This window comes from Phaethon aethereus (genome assembly GCF_964289735.1).
Source record: "Phaethon aethereus genome assembly, chromosome: 7".
Lineage (NCBI taxonomy): Eukaryota > Metazoa > Chordata > Aves > Phaethontiformes > Phaethontidae > Phaethon > Phaethon aethereus.
The window spans coordinates 15,888,513-15,908,043 of NC_138583.1; the positions used below are offsets into that span (position 1 = coordinate 15,888,513).

At 36.6% G+C, this 19,531-nt stretch overlaps 1 protein-coding gene across 8 annotated transcripts in view; it reads left to right on the top strand.

The window, feature by feature from the left end:
• Positions 1-19,531, top strand: part of KCNMA1 (potassium calcium-activated channel subfamily M alpha 1) — a gene marked incomplete at its 3' end in the record, with an annotated part of 525,005 nt that overhangs the window by 232,627 nt on the left and 272,847 nt on the right. For all 8 annotated transcript variants that reach the window (XM_082002432.1, XM_082002434.1, XM_082002435.1 and 5 more), the window contains one exon: positions 8,297-8,358. In XM_082002432.1, the coding sequence (XP_081858558.1) occupies positions 8,297-8,358 (62 nt within the window). The remainder of the gene's footprint in view (positions 1-8,296; positions 8,359-19,531) is intronic.

A 19,531-nucleotide genomic window follows, 5' to 3' on the forward strand; every position in this document is an offset into this window, starting at 1 on the left:
AATCTGAAATATTAACACATATTAGAAGCATGTACAGGACAGGACATAGCAAAGATCTTTCCTTTTTTAAGATTCTTCCTCCAATGAGATTGGGAATGTGTGTAGAAAACAAAAGCACATTGAGATACTAATTTTCTTTGGTTTATTTCCTGCTTTGATTTTTCATATTCCTGAGTCTGATGTCTACTTTAGTGATGCCAGAATTTTGATCCCACAGCATCTCTTTAATAAGAAAGACTCTTCTTAATTTCAAGCAGTCTGCTCTAATGAGAGGTAGGCTTGGTGAAGTATATGTAAGAAAGTTGAATATTTATTGGAGAGAGAATAAAATGCAGCTGATGGCAGGCAGGCTGAATTTGCTAATTCTGTTTTGTGTGCTTTTGTTCAGAGATGTCATGTATCCTACTCCCAGTGACCTGTTACTTTAATTACTTACTACAGTTATGAAGAGTTAGGCAGTGATTCAGGCCTTTACCATGCATCTTACCTGTACCTTACAGATAATACTCAAATTACTGTTCAGATGCATAAGTTCAATATGTGGGAACTGAACGTGTGGCTATTTTTTCTTTTTTTTTTTTTTTTGCTGAATCTTCTGTATCTGCTGCATCTGTTTTCTTTCCCAGCAAATTTGTTTCTGTATTTCTTATCATTATTACAAAAGTTTGTAAAGAGACATGCATTAAATATGAACTCTATTTTTTAAGATATATTTACAATAAATACATACTTTCAGTTTCACTAATAAATTAAAACCCTACTATACTGGGTAGTGTGGTTTAATGGGACCAAAAATGTAATTCCAGAAAGATAAACAAGAGATTTATCTTAGAAAGAGATACTGATGCCTTTCTATTTACCTAAAACTCTTTAATAAAGTCCCTTTGCTCTCATAGATAGTGCTAACACTGTTACACAGTGTCCTACTCAGGCTTTTTATTATTACTGTGGCAGCCACAGAGGTCTCAGCTGTGCTGGATCCATTGCAAACACCTGTAATGAAAGACAGCTGTTGCCCTAATGAGTTGACATGCAGGATCCTTGCCAAATGAAAGCAAGAGGGAGGATTGGAAGCCTGAAGAGCTCAAGTAATATGCTTTAGGTCACACACCACATGAGTGGCAGAAGTAGGGATAATAATCAAATCTTCTGATTGCTCATGATCATCATCCAAGGCACATACTGACCTACTTTACTGCTGTCTCTTATTTTTAAATTTAAATCCTTGCTATGAATTTTCCTAGAGAAGTTCACTGAGACCTTACTGCCTATTGATTTATCAAATAGTCATTTCTCACTCTCCTTCACCTCTTCTTTTGGATTAACTTTGACTTTTCTTGGTAAATGGTAAGTCTGTATGAGCTTTGCGGAAGGGGAAAATTTATAGAGCAAAGAGTCTCGTAAAGCTGACAAAGTTTTCAGTACTGTTTTTAATGCTTGTTGGTGACTAATTTACTAACTGTAGAATTTAATAGCTAATTAACTTTTTAGTTAACTCCTTGTGTGTAATAGAGGTAAACAAAATATAAAAGCAGAAAATGTATTATAAGGGAAATAACTTGCATGCAAACTTTCCCAAGTCTTTGGGTTTCTGAGAAGTTTTTAATGTGGCAATCAAAGTTGCCAAGTTTAGATTTAGTACTTTAATTGCTTCAGACTCAAAACTAGGTTAGTGAAGGCTCTTCGGAGTCGTACGCTCTTGAACCTTTTCTGAAACATGAGATGGCTCACTGCGTAGCTTGGAGGTGTGTAGCTCCTTCTAGAACTGAATTCTAAATCCTGGCATTCAAAGCATGGAAGGAATAGTAGAAATGTTGGCTTGTTTGTTCCACACCTCCTCCTGCCCCTCCTTATGCATGCAAAATGTCACCAAGTCAGATTTACTAGCTAGCACGCTACCCAGCAGACCCATCCTTTAAGATTCGTAGCTGTTGGCACGTACCCTGTCGTCAACAGCAGGTGCGGACTGTAGAATTTGCACTTTGCCTGTACTCGCATGAGAGCCAATGCATATATCACTGTTTCTTCTTCATAGTATTATGTTCCATCAAGCATGGCTCTTATACAGGGAGTATATTAACTGCAAAATCTGTTTCCCTATATTTGTGAATAAAAGATAAACAAAAGGAAATTTCCCAGTTCCCCAGAATCCTTGTTTGAACTTCTCATTTATTATTTGTTGCTGGTGGGAACAAGTTGGAATCATATTCTGTCTTTTCATTATTTTATCACTTTATCTTTCTCTTCCTACTCACCCGCTTCAGCCCTCGTTTGCTTGCATTTCCTGCTTTGCTCATGACTACTGGTGTGTGGTTAGATAGTTTTCTTTAAAGAGAAGCTAGCATGGTGTGCAGTTGTTCTGGAAGATATTAAGAGAGAACTTCATCAAGAAATATGATCTTTCAAACCTGAATGAGGTAGAATGACCTTCTAAGAGCCCCTGGGAATTCATGACCTCAGCGTAGATGGTGGATATTTTGTACTTTTGCCTTCGTTTAGTTAGTTATGCGTTAGCCTGGGAGAGACCAGATGAAGAAGCAGAGGCAGACAGACTGAAGACAGGGCAGTGTGTTTAGGCCCAGAGAAAAGTCAGTGTACAGCTCCATCCAGAGCATTGTACTAGGTCCTGCTGATGGATTTGAGTGATCCTCACTCCTGCTTTACTTCTGGGTATCAGGGTATAGAGGAAAAAAGGTCTCTAAATAGAAATTTACTATTGATTGCAACAAAAATTCATATAACATTTTATTTGTCTTGACAAATCAAAAAGTTCTGAAAACCATTCTGTTGGATGAACTAATGTGAATTGTATTATTTAACATCATGCAGCTGCTTTAGTTTACTGTGATATGCACAAAGGTAATACTTCATTAAGATGTTTTTATTACTAAGTGCTACCAAAAACTGAGTGGAGAACACTGATTTTTATAGCAAGAATCTATATGGCATTGTAGTAAATAGCGCTTACTTCATTTGTATTTATAGTAACTCTAAGAGATATTAATTGCTCAGCTGTTTATATCAGCTGCAGTGCATAATTTCATACCACTTATGGCTTTGCCTACATGGAATGCTTTCTGAATTTTGTTGTTTGCATATAAGGTATCGGTTAATGAGACATCAACTTAAGTAAGACATTTTGGCTCTTCTGTGGTCTAGACTTGCTTAAGTCTTTCGTTAAACTGCAATAATCGCATAGATGCTGGTGCATATCCTAGAGTCTGCAACATGCAGCCGGTGTGTCCTTAGAAATGCAGGTTCTGGTTTCTAACAAATCCAGACAAGTAAATTCTGTTTGTCTGTAAAAGAAATACAATTGATTTCCACTTTTATAGTTAAAGTTTGTTTTTTATATTTAAACTATGTAAATTTTCATTCAGATTGGGTCAAAACCTCAGGCTATTGATATCGTACTAATGCAAACTTTAGTGTTCCAAACTTAGTAGATCCTTGAAGATGTAGCATTATGGTCAGAAGAAATAATTTGTGTTCCCCTTACGTAATTTGAAATATAAAAGCTGATAGATCTTTATTTTAAAGCACCATATGAAAAAGCGCAGTAGCTCATTAACAGAATTTACTGTATGGACATAGAAATTAAAATTAAGTTAAATTCTAGAAATATTAACAATGAACAACTTAATACATTCTAAGCAGTACGATAGGCTTAGGGTTGAAAAATTTAACTTTAGAATGATAAGAGTTTCAGACAGACATTCCAGAAGAAAATACACAACAGTTTGTCATTGGGTAACAAAATAAGGAGTTTCTTGTGCCTTGAAGTGTTAGGAGTTACAGGTGTCCTGACAGGTTTTTCTTTTCACTGTATACTTCTTATTTTAATACTTATACTGAGAGGCATATAACAATACACAGCTATCCTTTTTTTATTTCCTGCCTTACGTGTTGAGTTCTATGCTATTTTGTACTAATGAGGTTTAGGTAGTTCAGTATTGTATTAGCAAGAATTTGGCTTTGAAAATTCAATGAGTGCTGTTTTGTGTTCCACAGGACGTTCAGATATTACAAGAGATTAAAGTTCCTGCTCCAGAGTCCTTACACTACTCATTGTTGTGGATGTATTAACTGTAGCCCTTGTCTCTAATGTGAACAGCCTTTCCGTTTTCCCATGTTTCTTCAATAAGGCCAATAGTTCGGTGCCGGTGTAGAGGAAACAGTGCCACCCCTTGGATTATCAACGTCATCCTTCTGTTTACGTAGGCCTGGTTCTGGAAGGTGTGCTGATCCCCTTCACGGTTATCATGGTTTAATTCTGACGGTATTTTCTGAATGCCTATACTTTCCCTGCAGTCTTATTATGTTGCTACATCCTTATTAAAATTTCCAGTTTGTTGGTGGTGTTTTTTTTTTTTCTTTTCCATCCTTAATGTGGATATATAAAGCTTGGCTGCAGTTTGACTGTAGCGGAGCAGTCAAAGCTCTTCTGGAGCATCTTGCTAGCAGTGGAGAGCAAAACATTTTTTTACAGTCATCTTTAAATGGATTTTATCTGTGTTTTCTCTGACTCCTGCCTCAAAAAGGCATTGTACACTTTTATTGAACCCTGTGGCTGGATGGCTGTGTTTTGCTTTTTTTTGTTGTGGGTTTTTTATGTGGGGTTTTTTTTTTTTCCCCTTAAGAAAGATTTAAGGATATGCAGCAACTATTCCGTGTTTTTCCCTCTCCTTCCTTTAATCAGATTGGTGCTTATTTTTAACTTGATACCAAGTGCTTAGTCAGCGTAGCTGCTAGCATATGACTTCACATTTCTCAATCTTAAACAAACAGTAAGTTATCATAAATTAAAAGTTTCTGTCCTTCCAGACAGAGTGAAGTTAAAACAGATGTGCAGCAATTGCAATGTTGTGCCAAATGCATTGGAATGATAAACAGAGCAAGCAAGCTTCTTCCCATGGCCTGGTTAACAAAAAAGGCGATAATTCACATACATGCACGCTTTTTCCCCCACTGAGATTCTAGTTGCTGTGAGTTTCAGCTATCAGTGTGTCTATACATCTCTTCTTGCATAGCAAGTTCCCTAAAATAGGTGTTATCTCCCACGACAATACAGCAAAGACTCTAATCTGAATCTAGACCTAAACTCAGTAATTGTCTCCCTTGGTCTGAATAATCAGGTTTCATTTAGCCGTTTTAGGGGGGAATACAGCAAAAAACTTGTATCTGAGACTCCATCAAATGTGTTTCTATAGCATGGAAGGAGGTTTTTTGTTTTTTTTTTTTTTTTTTTTTGAGGGGAGGGTGTTTTATTTAATTTTAGTATAACTCTAAACTGGTTGGTTCAGGCCCTGCTTTTTCCACACGCTTGGTGTATTCAAGTTCATCTCAATACCTCTGTCACTTAGCAAAGCAAAAACATGTCTCTGCTAGCAGGATAAAAATGGAGTTTAAGATCCCATTCTCTTCAGATGCCCTTCCTGTGATTTTTGGAGACATTATGAGTTGTAATGCTAGGTATGTGTTTTTGGGCAATAGAGGAGAAAACAAACATTGATTTAAAATCAGGTATATATTACAGTGTAGTTTTGCATACATACCTCACTGTTTGGTGTAGCGTGGGAATCTGGAGTTTCTTGCAAAATTTAGGTATTTGCATTTTAGTAGTAGTTACATGAACTGTCATAGAACATTTAAATTCCTTAAGTGTCTTTGAAGATCTTACTGAGAACCTATATAACATGAATTAAGCAGCAAGTGATGATTATTAAAGGATTGGATATAACTAAAATGCAAGGCTGGTGTACAGTTATGCTGGTTTTGTTCTAGATGACTTCTTTGGCTAGTAGGCAATGACTGAATGTTGTGATCTTAGAATTGCTATATGAAATGGAAAACAAAAGTCCAGCTTAACTTCTGTACTTTGCAAAACTTGAAAGACTGAGAAGAGTGTCATGGAGTCCCAAAGAGATTACAAGTCCAGTTTCTCAAATTTAATTTTCAGCATTAAATGGTTATTTTGGCATTCTTCAGCTCAAAACTCCTTCTGTAGGGTGAATCTGTTGTTTTGATTTTGGATTTTTGGGGGTTTGGTTTTTTTAGGTTAGTTTTTGGTTGGTTGAGTTGTTTGCTGGTTTTGGTTTTGTTTCTCGTTAAGGAGATAACTATTTAGTAGTGGTTTTGATGGTGCTATTCGTATATAAATGATTCCACAGAATGTTCGCTAAAACATCACCATTAATACTTGACTTTAAACCATGTAAGATTGAATACCTATGTTTAAAACTGATTTGAGTCAAATGAAAATTTTCATCGAAAATGTAATCCCTGTATTCCCAGAACCCTCAGGTTAACTCTGTTTAAAAAAAAAAAATGAAGACTTGCCTTGAAATGTATTGATAAGAAGTAATTATAGAGCTAGACAATGGAGCAGACTTGATTCAGATCCAAACTGTGATTGTGCGTGGCATTGAATACTGCAAGGGGTGGGGCAGGGCATGCACAATTTGATTCCCAGTAACTTAATTCAGTGAAAAACAGGCCTTGGGATCACTTGGGATCATAATTTGGGGTATATTGCCAGGTGACAATCCACAAGTTCTGTTCACCACATTAGTTTCTTAGGAGATGGTAAGACTCCTACTCCATCTTTATATGGATTTAATAGCTTATCTCACCTTGCAACACCTGTACACAATCTAATCAATAATGTAGTTTAATGAAAGAAGATTGAAACTCTAGATGTTAACATTATATTAGACTTAGGTAGTAAAAATATTATCTGCAGAGTTTCAGTCCTTGTATTTGACTGACAGATCTCACTGATTTGGGTGATAATGCATCAGATAAGACAACAGGCACTTGTACTCAGGCAAAATACTTTCTCAGACGTTCACAAAGCAAAAAGTTATGGTCAGCAAGATCTAATAGGAATGAAAAATTAATGTAAACTTTGAGTTGAATGGAATTTTTAACAATCTGTAATGGTTACAAAATATTAAGAAATTAATGAGTTTGTTTCTTTTATTGGAAAAAGAGCTGTGTCCCCTTAGTTAGTACCATGGTTTACCCAATCCTGAGCAATCAATTCTCTGTGTTTATCTTAAACGACATCACTTCTAAGCAACTACTTGAGATGTGCCTTCCAGAAGACTAAGGGACATTTTGTTTTGATTCTGTAGACCAGCAGATCAGATGAGTTGCAGGCAACACAATTCTCCATCTGTTTCCCACACTCAGTGTGACAGCCGGGAATCTTTTCTGATTTCTTCTAGAAGAATTGCATTCTCAGATACAAAAAATTATTGGGTTCATGTTTTCAGATTCCAAATTACCCAGCCGATGGCATTGTTCAAGAGGCAGAAACCTAGACTAAGGATATCAGAAATCTAAGTAGCAATGGGTACACAAACTATTGTGTACTTCATGATTTGTCAAGCCAAAATTTGAGTACAAAAATTTCAGTTATGCTGTCCTGTGTAGATGCACACCTACTTTGGATAGGATGTGAAACTAAACGTTCCCACAATGTTGGAGAATCTTTGGGAGCTGGTAGAACAGACAATTGCATTGGCTTTATGTTCAGCAAAAAAGAAATGAGAGGCAGATGGAGATGTGATTAACCAGTTTCTGCTGCGCTAGCCAGAAAAGCAAGTTCTACCTTGTTAATAAAGGCTGGATGCTAGACCTAACAGAATGATTTGGTTCAAAAACTTCAACAGATTGACGGGAGGGAAAATGTTGGGACTATATGGCGCCTGGGGTATGTATTCATCATATCAGGACATGCTGCATCAAGCTGTTGTTTTAACCTGCTTGAAAGTTAACTATAGTCTTAGTGGACAGGAGTGCAGAGTAAATCCATTTTTTGACATAGCCTTACACTTATCCTGTGGATTTCACAGCCATGTATATAAATGGAAGTTCAGTCTAATCTGCCCTCACTCTTGGTTTACCTACCAATGAGCAGAAACTTACTGCAGTCCGGGAGGGTAAGTCTGATAAAGCTATAGTGTGATTGGAATGCCACGCAGTGGGATTGCTTGCCATTTGAAATAAAAAATATAGTAGAGGTTAAGATCTAGGACCTAATTGTATACTGAGCTGTATATGCCTGAGCTAGGATTCAACTTGATTGTGTCTGTTTTTCAATGCAAGAAAGAATTCTATGGTAGTATATAGTGTTTGAAATTGAAGTAGGAAGTAGCTTTCTAAAGAAAGTGACAGCTGAAATAAAAAAGAAAATACTGGTTTATTATTTATTTTCCTTGTCTTTTTTGTGTGGAAAAAAACCCCAAACTTCAACACTGTTAAATAATGACTCTTTTGTTTTCTTTTGTAGGTTGTCTTAGTCTTCGCTCTTAGTATTGGTGCTCTTGTAATATACTTCATAGATTCATCAAAGTGAGTATTCTAGTACATTTTCCTTTCCCTCTCTTCCTGCAGCAATTATACATCTTTAAATTGCTCCATTCATCTACTTCAAATCAAAGTGCTTGGTCTCATCGGCTGAGTGTGAAGAACTTTATAATAGTGCCTGGTCTACCAAAATAACTCAAGAATGGGAAAAAGGTCTTATATAAACTAGATTAAACACAGTCACATTGGATCTGTAGAATGAATAGAGAGAGAAACTACTTTTGTGTGTTGAGATTATACGTACTGTTGCAAAATTATAGTTTTTATATTCATTGAGCATATGTAGAATCTTTCAAATTCAAGACTAGGATCAGAAATACAAGGGAAGAGTATTTGCCAAAAAATTACAGTTTGCAGCAGAAAAAAAATGTGTCATAGGAGGCTGACAGGAGCACTTCTGAAAAACTCTGAATGAATTAGTATGAGCATTATATCTTGCATATCTGTTCAGATTTCCAACTCTTGGGTTTGATAGATTTCTCAAGATGAGGTGAGCCAGTAAAAATCTGCAAAGTATCTCAATGTGTTTTAGATTTACATTGACTTAATTATATAGTGTTGTAGTTTTGGCCAGAAGAAAGTTTCATCCTGACCTTTTGAGTTCTGTGATGGTTGGATACAAACCAATGTAACTAGGAATATGCTCTCTTTGATACCATTCATAGGCCACCCTTGTTTTCAAATCAAGCTGAACCCTGTCAGTGGTGTAACAGGCAAATTGGTAGCCTAACACAGAAGAAACCAATAAAAAGGGACTTAATAGAATATTATTCTGTTGAATCCAATTATTTTGGGAAGATGATATTCCGAAGTATCAGTAGAATTTTAAAGCTTTACGACTACATATTTGCTGCTTTTCTCCAAACTATTTTTAGGCTTGCCATTACTGCAATGTTAAGATAGTACACTGGAGTCACTCCACGTGAGCCAGCCTAGCTGTCTGTAATGGCAGTGGTTATGTTCTAAAACAATTCTTATGTGACTCAGAAAATCAGGCATTTCACTGCTATCATCTGTACATACTGATATTTAGGTAGGTGGTAACACCAGCAAAAGGCATTCTTGAATACATGGACGTCAGCCACACCTTTGTAGCCTAGATGTGTCAAGCGTAAAACAAATAACCAAGGTAGAGAATTTCTTTGTGGAGAGGAGCCAAGTGGTGGGAAAACTCAAGTTCTATCTCGAGCTCCTTTGAAGTGAGGATAATGCTTTTTCATAACATTCTTAATGTTGCAGCGAGTGTTCTCATTAATTTTAGCAAATTTTTCTTTAATATGTCACCACTGAATGACATAAGGTGGTGCTTTTCTGAAGGTCTGTTTAAAAAAGATTTTAAAGCATAATGGCAAAGCTTCTGGGTGCCCAACATATCCAAGTCAAAAGCGTCAAATTGAAACATGGATGGAAACATGTTTTTGTTCTATTTCAGACCAACAAAATGCAGCTATTTGTCAGAGCGATTGTCTTCTGTGAAACTAATGGGTCATATAATGGTTTTTAGGCACTGCTTTCTAGAAGCCTTTGTTTGATTGTTTCTCTCAAGGAGAGCAAAACTGACAACACAGGATACTTCTCTGGGGTGCTTAGGTTTTCTGTGGGCCACCTAATCCATGTACTGCTACCAGCTTATTGGCTGCTCTGTCAGTGGGGCTGGAGAAGCATTTTCTCTGAAGGTTTCCCTGGGTTGTTGGCCAACATATAACTCCTGGCTTCAATTTAAATTCAGCAACCTCAAGTTAACATACTCTACTGGCACCCTTTTCCTTTATTTTCTCCTTCTCTCTTACCCTATTTTCTTCCACACGTGTTTTTTTTTTCTTTTTTTTTCCGTGGCAAAGACTCATTAATAGTTTAATTCAGGTTAGAAACTCCCCAGCTATATCCCTGTGTGATAGTGAAAAATTCTGCTTTATTCTGCATTAGCAACTGACCTGACATCCACTTCAGCAATGTAGAATTAAATGTAGTGAAATACCAGTCTATTTAAGATCCCCAAATGCATGATTAGTAAAAGAAATTCCTTTTAGAATTTGGTCAAACAGGAAGTAATGAAGGTAGAGTGAGAGGAGGGCTTGTGATATCCTCAAAAAAACAACTGGAACAACAGAAACTACGGCTTGGCCAGGGGCAGCGGAGACAAACAGGATGTAGTGCGCACACCAGACAGATAATGACATATACCGTCGTCTGCTTTCCCTTGACAATGCATTCTATAGCTGTTGTATTCTGCCTGTGCCGTGGACGCTTAGCTGTCGTCTGATCTTATGCAAAGAGTGAGAAAAATCACGTCTTCAATCAAAGCTGAAGAGCACTAGTGTAAGCATTTGTCCAAAACAAAATGCCAGTGATCTATTCATCCAAGACTTAATCTGTCAGTAGTTTTGCAGATGCAATGGCAGGTATGTCCACAAAGGAATTCTATGTGACTTCATACATAAGGGGCATCAAGAAAGATGGGAATAACACCATCACTTTCTTGGATAGTGAAGCAAGGGGAAAGAGTGGAAAGACCACTGAATTTTGTCAGGCCAGGATGCGAGTCATGATTAGTTCCAGTGGAAGTCAATACGGCTCATACTGAAGATACTACCCATTGCTTCCTCTGCTATATTCATGGTATAGGGAAGGTGACTGGAGACAAAATGAATGTTATCACAGCTGTGAGAGGAGTGTAAGCTAAGAGCATTTCTATGCTACCCAGTTCATCACTCTAACAGACGCTCTTCCAGACTAGTACCACATGAAATGGTACGTCCAGTGCAATGCTATTTGGAGAGATCTGAGATCAGAAAATAGTGCAGCTTCATCAACTTAGTATTCTCCATACCACTTAGTCATACGTCTCAGCAGAGCCAATTAAGCAGCTTTGTGTTGCTATACAGTATGTCTGAATTCTGATTCTGGCACAAATTTGAGGATCTCTGCAACATACCCCATTACAAAGTAGGGGCACAGTTGTGATCCAATACATCTGCTTTAATCTGAATTGACGTTTCTTAGTAACAAGCAGTACTTAACTTGCCTTTTAAGAAAGATTCTAAACAAAATCACAAAGATAATAATTCTTGGTGGAAAGAATGAAGATTATTCATTTGGAAAACTGTTGGGATTATTCCAATATCCTTCCTTAAGGTTATTCTGTTGTTTATTCAATGCTTCTACATTTTACAAGCCACCAGCTTGAATTGTTGTCTCTTTTTACCACAAGATGTATATAGAACATTTTTCTTTAGAGTGAATATGTGCACTTCCAGTGATGCATGGTAGCAACTAACGGAAGATTTCAATCCTTAAACTGGGAATTTATTTAGCAGAGAAATGGCATCTCTGTCAATTAAATCCAGTCACATCCTGGTTGGAAATGTTCCACTTGGTAATAAGGACTAGACTCCTTCCTTCCTAGTATGTAGAATAACATCCATAAAATACTGTTTTCTTGGACAATGGTATTTTTCAGTTCTAGAAACAGCAGTTAAAAGTGAAACATTTGTCAAAGAGATATTATAAATATCACCCACATAATTATTTTAATCTTCGGGTAACAAATAACCAAATAATTACATTTTTCTTTTCAGAGTTTCATTCACTTTCATGTCTGTCTTAATTTTTGGCTTGAATAAAAGCAGAATACTCAAGGAAAAAGTCACAAGCAGTTACTGAGAAGGGTTTTGATTAAGAAAGTGATCTATTTTAGTACAGGATAGCATCATATATCCTAATGATGGTTCTTTTCCTATTCGTGTTTCCTTTGAAATTGTTCATCACTTAATTCTTCAAGGTAATAATAATGGAATTATTCTTCATTCTTAAGAAGAAAATCTGCCTTGATATGTACTCTTTAGATAGTTCTCTATGCTACTGAATGTGCTGCAGTAGAATAGAGGGTCTGATGTCTGCCAATACTTTTTCGTTTTCCATGGGTTTTTTGAGTAGTTTTCACAACCTTCCTCCTTCCTGTGTCAACTTTTGTTTATTTTACTGCATGGAAAAGGTGTTTTAACACATACATAGAGAAGTACTTCTCTGAGTTTTAATTACCTCAGCATTAAAGATGATTTTTCATTTTTTTCATTTCCATTTGCCATCCTGATCTCTGCCTATTGTTGTGAATTAGTGACTCAAATAGAGTAGGAAATAACATTTGCTTGCCATGATCATCTTTAGGCACAGCCAGTAAAAGAACCTAATTTCCCACTAGACTGGCTACATCAGGGCTCCCATTTTCTTTTCCTTGTAATGGCAGTAGCACGGAAACTGTTTAGGAAGTGAATATCCTTTTCTAGTCTGGTTCTATTTTCTCTTTTGGGGTGCAATACAATGTAATATGCAACCATAGATATAAGCTGTGCTTTTCAGGGGCAGAAATTTAATTTTTTTGCCAAAGAGCTTCCTTTGTGGTGATGAGTTATTACTGTCCAGTCTCTTGAAGTTTACCTCATTTACTGGAGTGCCTTTGCTAAAAACTGATGTTCAGGTAGAAACAATAGAGCTGATCAATGGCAAGGTGAAAACATAAAAGCTCTAACAACTTGCTTTATATGTTCTATTTTGTTGTGGTTCAACTCCAGCTGGGAACTAAACAGCACACGGCCGCACGCTTATTCCTTGCCAGTGGGATGGGGGAGAGAATCAGAAGGGTAAAAGTGAGAAAACTTCAGCCATCTCCAGGGAAGCAGGGCTCCGTCACACGTAACGTTTACCTGGGAAGACAAAATGCCGTAACTCCCAACGCCTCCCTTTTCCTCCTTCCTCCAGCTTTATACGCTGAGCATGACATCATATGGTATGGAATATCCCTGGGGTCAGCTGGGCTCAGCTGTCCCAGCTGTGTCCCCTCCCAGCTGTTTGTGCACCCCAGCCTGCTCGCTGCTGGGGTGGGGTGAGGAGCGGGAAAGGCCTGGACCCTGTGTCAGCGCTGCTCAGCAGCGACTGAAACATCCCTGTGTTACCTACACCGTTTCCAGCACAAATCCAAACCACAGCCCCATACTCGCTACTATGTAGATAATTAACGCCATCCCAGCCCAAAGCAGCACGTGTGTTCTTCAGGTTAGTTTTTTGGAGTTGTTTGTATTTTCAGAGATGCAAGTGTAGTTACTTCTAAATAGCTATTTTTTTCCAATACTGTGTCACATATTGTACTTGATGAGAATTGTACGTATAAATGCCATCTGTCAATGAGTATAAAACAGCTGGATCTAAGAATGATGGTGGCACTGTGAATAGGAGGATGTATACAAATATACACACAGACATACAGGTTCGTGCTGGGCCCTGAGCTTGTTCTGAATCAGACAGTTTTATTTCTGTTTATATGTGGAAATTAAAAAAGTTAAACTTACAGACAACTCTTTTTGTTTTATGTTCTATTTATCTTTGTATATTTAAGAAGATTTTAGAAGTACTTGCCCCTTTTGCATACTGATTGTATGAAAACCCATTTGTCTAGATCTGGTATCCAGGGAACCTGAATACTACCCAAATGTAAAACTACCAAGTTTGTCTCAAGTACACCATAAGGAAAATACCCTTATTCTGATTCTTAGCTTGATTTCTAAATTGTTTTTTTTTTTAAATGAGCTTTGTGCTTTTTGCAAATGTGTCTATTCTAGACTTTCCTTAACGCTTCCGAAGTTTCTAAAACTATCAGAAAATACCCTATGTATCCTCCTCGTATCCACACCCCTTTCATCAATGCTGTAGCAGGAGAGAGAACACAAAGATGTACTTTCAGCCCCTGCGAATGAAGGTTTGATTGACACTGATCATCTGTGTGAATGTGAGAGCTTGGCCCATTTGGCATTGCATTAATTGCGAATTAATCCCTGGAGAGTATGGGATAATGCAGTTCAAAACACAGTTTGAATTGATGAGATTCATTATCTTTACAGCTCTGTTCTACGATACATTTTTTTGAGGTAATGTTCTTTGACAATGAACCACAAAGTTAATTTCAAACATGAATAAAATAATTTTATAAGAAAAAAGAAAACATCTTTAATTGTTAAGCTACTTTGTTATGTCTGCAGTTTAACTGGTGACATTCTGACTAGTGCATTGTAATTTATTCTTTTGTCCAGTTTTTATTAAATATATGTATATAAAGTATCCACATAGATGTTTGGCTGCATAAAAATGCACTCTCAGTTAATGGCACATTAATTGTCATCTTGTGTTCTGTTCTATATATGGATGACTTTTAGAAAGGATTGTCATTCACTTTTGGAATACAGTTTTCTTGAGCTTCATTTGTCTCTTCTGGTGCCTTTCAGTTCAGTTTTTTGGCCTTGTCTTTATTATTTAGAATGAAGCAAGTCTTTGTTACCTGCTTGCTTAGTAGCAATATTAGCTGGAAACAGATGTCAGAAATGCTATGCTGGAAATTGCTTAACAAAACAATGCAAAATAAAAAGTCTGGTTTCTTGTTTTGGAGGATTCATGCTGGTTTTTGCCATTGTATGTGAATACGTTACAGAAGGATGCACTGGAAATAAATACTCAATTTGAGGAATTTCCTGTGACAGCACAAGGAGAAAAGTATCATTAGCAAGTTCTCTTGGAATGTTTTACTAGCAAAATATTTTTTTTCCCTAAGTGGCATTTTATTTCAAACCCTTATGAACTCTGTTGTTCTGTGGGAATATTTGAGAGTAAGTTGTGATTGTGTATCATGTTTGGCTTTGCTGCTTGTTTGCTACCACTGCCATTTCGTCTTGTGAAAAACATTTGATTTAGTGCAGCAAAATGTTCTACAGAAATGCTACAAGCCTGGTGAGGATTATTTATTTAAGTTTGTTACAAATACAGACTGTCACTGCCCAAGAGAATTCACAACTTCATTGGTTTATGCTGTGTTACCCCTTCTATAGATATGTCTGAGGCATGAAGTTTAACTGTATAGTTTGGTAAGGCTATGTAAACACCAAAAATCAAGTATTTTTAGATACCAATCTTATATTTTCATTACAAATCGGTGAGATTTTGCACATCACCTGGACTAATCTGCAGAACATTTTGATGACTCTCTTTCAGTTTTGTGGCTCTTAGGGGAAAAAGCAGGTGAAATTTCAATTGTAAATCAAACAATTCAATGCTGCTATGTCTGAATTTCAAGTGAGTCCTGGTGGCCTGAAATATAAAAAAATTAAGACATGTTTAAGATGATCAAAAATACAGTTCTTGGAGAAAGTTCAGTGTTTTGATCTTTGATTTTGCTATTTCACAAAATACTCTAATCCATTTTATTATAAGCTTCAGGTTACAATTTGATTCATTTTTTTGAAGTGTTGTGAATGTATTTGTCTTTTACATTTGTATGTCGCACAGTTTTAAAAGAATGCTGTTTTCTGCTACAGTAAACAGGTTTAGAGCTATGCTGTATCATTTTGCTGAGGACACCTCTTGCAATTCAGGCTCCCATGCTCTTAAGTATTGTACTTACCAGTATTTTGAGCACGTATAGAGTCTACATAGCATTTCAGTCTACATATTTGATGAATTAATTAAGTAGGCCTTAAATAATGCTAAGCTTTGTGTCAACCCTTCCTACTTATAGTGAAATTTGCTCAATGCAAAAACATCTTAATTATATTTATAAAACTTTTCTTTGTCTTACTACCCTCATTAACCCAAACTAAATGGTCACTGGAGGATTCCTTCACACTTTAAGTGCACATTAGAGTTAATACATATGTGGGTTTTTTCATGATGCATGAATAAGATGTGAAGAAGCCGGCTTTAAATTCTGGGATTTGGTTCAAGGAAATGTTGTTAGATGATATTTACCGTTGCTCAGATTGCTAAAATTACAACAGTCTGTATCTTGGCAAGTAGATTAAAACAGTATTATTCACTCTATAATGAGAATTCTTGGGAAATAATACAGACAGTCTCATACAGACCATCCAAATCCCCCAGGGTACCCTGCAGCCAGTCGTCTTGTCAGGTTTGATTTTTTGTTCATTTTCATTTAGTTAATACTGCAGCAATTTCTGGCTAATTCTGTGAGCTGCTAAATTTTGTCCCATGCTGAAGTAAATCCAGTTGTATTTGTTCTCCCCACCTCTCCTTCACAAAAAGAAGGAAAAATGGAGAGTTAGTTCCTAAAAACAACTTAGTTTTGTTAACTGCTCAAGGGTCAAATGGAGATAAGTGTCATTTTTTGATGTAAAGAAAATTTAGGTTAAATATGGAAATGAATTCCTCTTAAGTCATTACTTTCAAGTCACTTGGGTTTTACTATTATAACAAAAATGTAACTTCAGCTGTTCCTACAGCTGATTCTCAGCAAATGACAAAATGTATGGTTTGTAAAGAATCTGTCAGCACCTTTTAATTTGATACAGCATTACATAAGATTTCTCAGTCATAAGTAAGGGTTAATTTTATCTTTAGTGTGTTTATAATAGATAACTGAGTGTACATCGCTGTTGGTTTAATTGAAAAGCTATTTGCAGAAGAAAGCCTTATTTGTGGCAATGAGCATTAATTTTCTTCGTTGCTCTGCAAAGTTTCATGGGAAATGTCCATAGCTAAGATTCATTGCTTCCATACCGGCATGGTACGGTTGAAGCCAGGTGGGTATGCAATGCACTGCATGGCCTCTGCAGGCGACTGAATACCAGAAAGATGGAAGGCCTTTGTTAGCTACAGATGGTGTTAATTACGAGTTAAATCCAGCAACAACAGTGATGTGATTATTATAAAGCAAAAAGTAAAAGAAACAAGCCACAACGCAGGGAGGGGAAACAGATAATTTTCCTCTGTGTGTTAGCATGCGCTTAGCTGTCTAGGACAAAGGGATTAGGTGTGATTGCATGTTTTCTAGGTTTGTTGGTAGATATCTGTCCCTTGACATACAGCAATCAATCATTATAGGTGTTATCCTTCTTGTAAAGTCGGCTATAATGGGGCATACCTGTAGAAATTAGATTAATGTTGTATGTGCTATCCATCTCTTAGCTCGGAGTTTGCTTTTGTTCTCTGACATGTTCAGAGAGGTCAGTTTTGGTAAATTTAATGCAGATAAAATTTGTAAAACACTACCTGAATAACTCTGCCAGTCTACTTAAGAGTTGACAAGGATTGTAACACTCCTTCATAAAACTTTCTAGTATCCTTCAGCTAGATTATAATCATAAATAAAGAGAATTCCTCTGTATGTGTTTATCATACTGATGAAGCAACATTGGATTATGAGGATTTTCACTAGTTGTACGTAATCGCTGGGTAGGCAGTATGGAAACCGCATGCTTTCTCCAGGCAAAACAATGCAATGAAGTTTCCAGTAGATTACGTTTGCTCAATGGTCAATATTAATTGTTGCAAATTAATTAAATGAGAAATACTGTGAATAAGTTTCAGGTAAAATGGCAAAAAAAAAAGTTACCTTCTGTAATAATTGGCAAATCAAGCTTTGGGGAAGTTTTTGGTTACTGTTTTTACTACTTGGTATTATACAGAAATTCTTATTAATCATGTTACACAACCTTGTTGATGCAATAAATTGCAGTGGGATATATTTTCTGAGGTATTAGGCCTTGTAAAACATTTCAGTAAGGTTGAAATTTCTGAAAAACATCTAAAAAAATGAGAAATTGATAAATTGGTGGCATAAATGACATCTGCTTTGCATATGCAGTTCTGGAAACAAGCCATTATCATCTTCTATTTGGTTCATTTTCAGTATTTTACTAACCAGCTTATATTTCAACATGTAACTTTATTTTAGCTGTTTTGATGCAGTGTCTCTGAATTGTAGAAATTGGAAGGGACCTCAAGAGATTGTTTAGTCCAACCCTCCTGCTTCAAGCAGGGTTACCTAGAGCAGGTTGCTCAGGACTGTGTCCAGTAGGGTTTTGAATATCTCCAAGGATGGAGATTCCACAGTCTCTCTGGGCAACTGGTTCTGGTTTTTGTTCACCCTCACAGACAAATGCTGGGTTTTTTCCTTAGGTTTAATTGGAATTCCATGTATTTCAGCTCATGTAATTTCCTTTTGTCCTGTCATTGGGTATCAAGAAGAGTCTGGCTCTGTTTTCTTTACTTCTAAAGAATGCTCCATCAGGTATTTACACACATTGATAAGATCCTGCTGAGCCTTCTCTTTTCTAGACAAAACAGTCACAGATCTGAGCCCTCTTCATATGACAATGCTTGAGTCCCTTGATCATCTTTGTGGCCCTTCACTGGTCTCACCCCTGTATGTCTATGTCTCTATGCTGGAGGCACATTTCCTAATGCATCCCAGGATGCTGCTGACCACCTTTACTACAAGGGCACATTGCTGGCTCATATTCAACTTCTACACCAGGACCCTCAGGTCCTTTTTTGTAAAGCTGCAGCATGCTAAGGAATCACTGATGTCCAAGCTTCTATCATTTTGTTACTCCAATGATGTCAGTAATTTAAAATAACAAAACTTTATACATGCAGTGATATTTAGTGACTTCATTTGTATGAAAAAGTTGCCAGATAAGCCTCTATGTAAATATCTGTCACTTGAATTAGTAGCATTTATACTGAACATAGCAGGCCTAAGAAGCTAAGTCCTCATTTTTAATGAGCCAATTCTTACATCGTTTAAATTTTCAGCATCTCTTAGACTATTAGCTGGACAAATGAGAGCATTGTATTTCAAAAAACAGATCCTTTTTTTTTTTTTAAGGGCTGGATGGTTTTTTGAAGCACTTTGCCATTAGTTTTTCTTTCTCCAATTTCTACTGAATAGCCAGAAATTTGGTTTTGATACAGACAAAAATCTGTATCACCAGTGTGTTTGCAGGAGAACGTTACATGTTGATCTCTCTAGTTTATCTCTTTATAAGGATGAATGGAGGAAATACAGTTCTAACTTAAGTGTTGGCTAATTCGAACAGCCTGTTAGCTATATTTACATTGCAAGGCTTTTTTTGTTTGGTTTTTTTTTTTTTTTTAATTGTGGAAAGGAAAAATTTTGCAGCCATGAAATTTCTAGACTAACACCAGTAGAATATCTGAAGCTGTGGTAAGGCCTCAAAGCATGCTTCTTTTTCTACACCATTGTCTCAGAAATACGTAGACAAACTAATGACAGAGTTTGGAGGAAAACAGGAATGATGAAAAGTTTAGGAAATTCTTGTGACAGATAAATTAAAGGAATGAGGAGTGGTTGTTG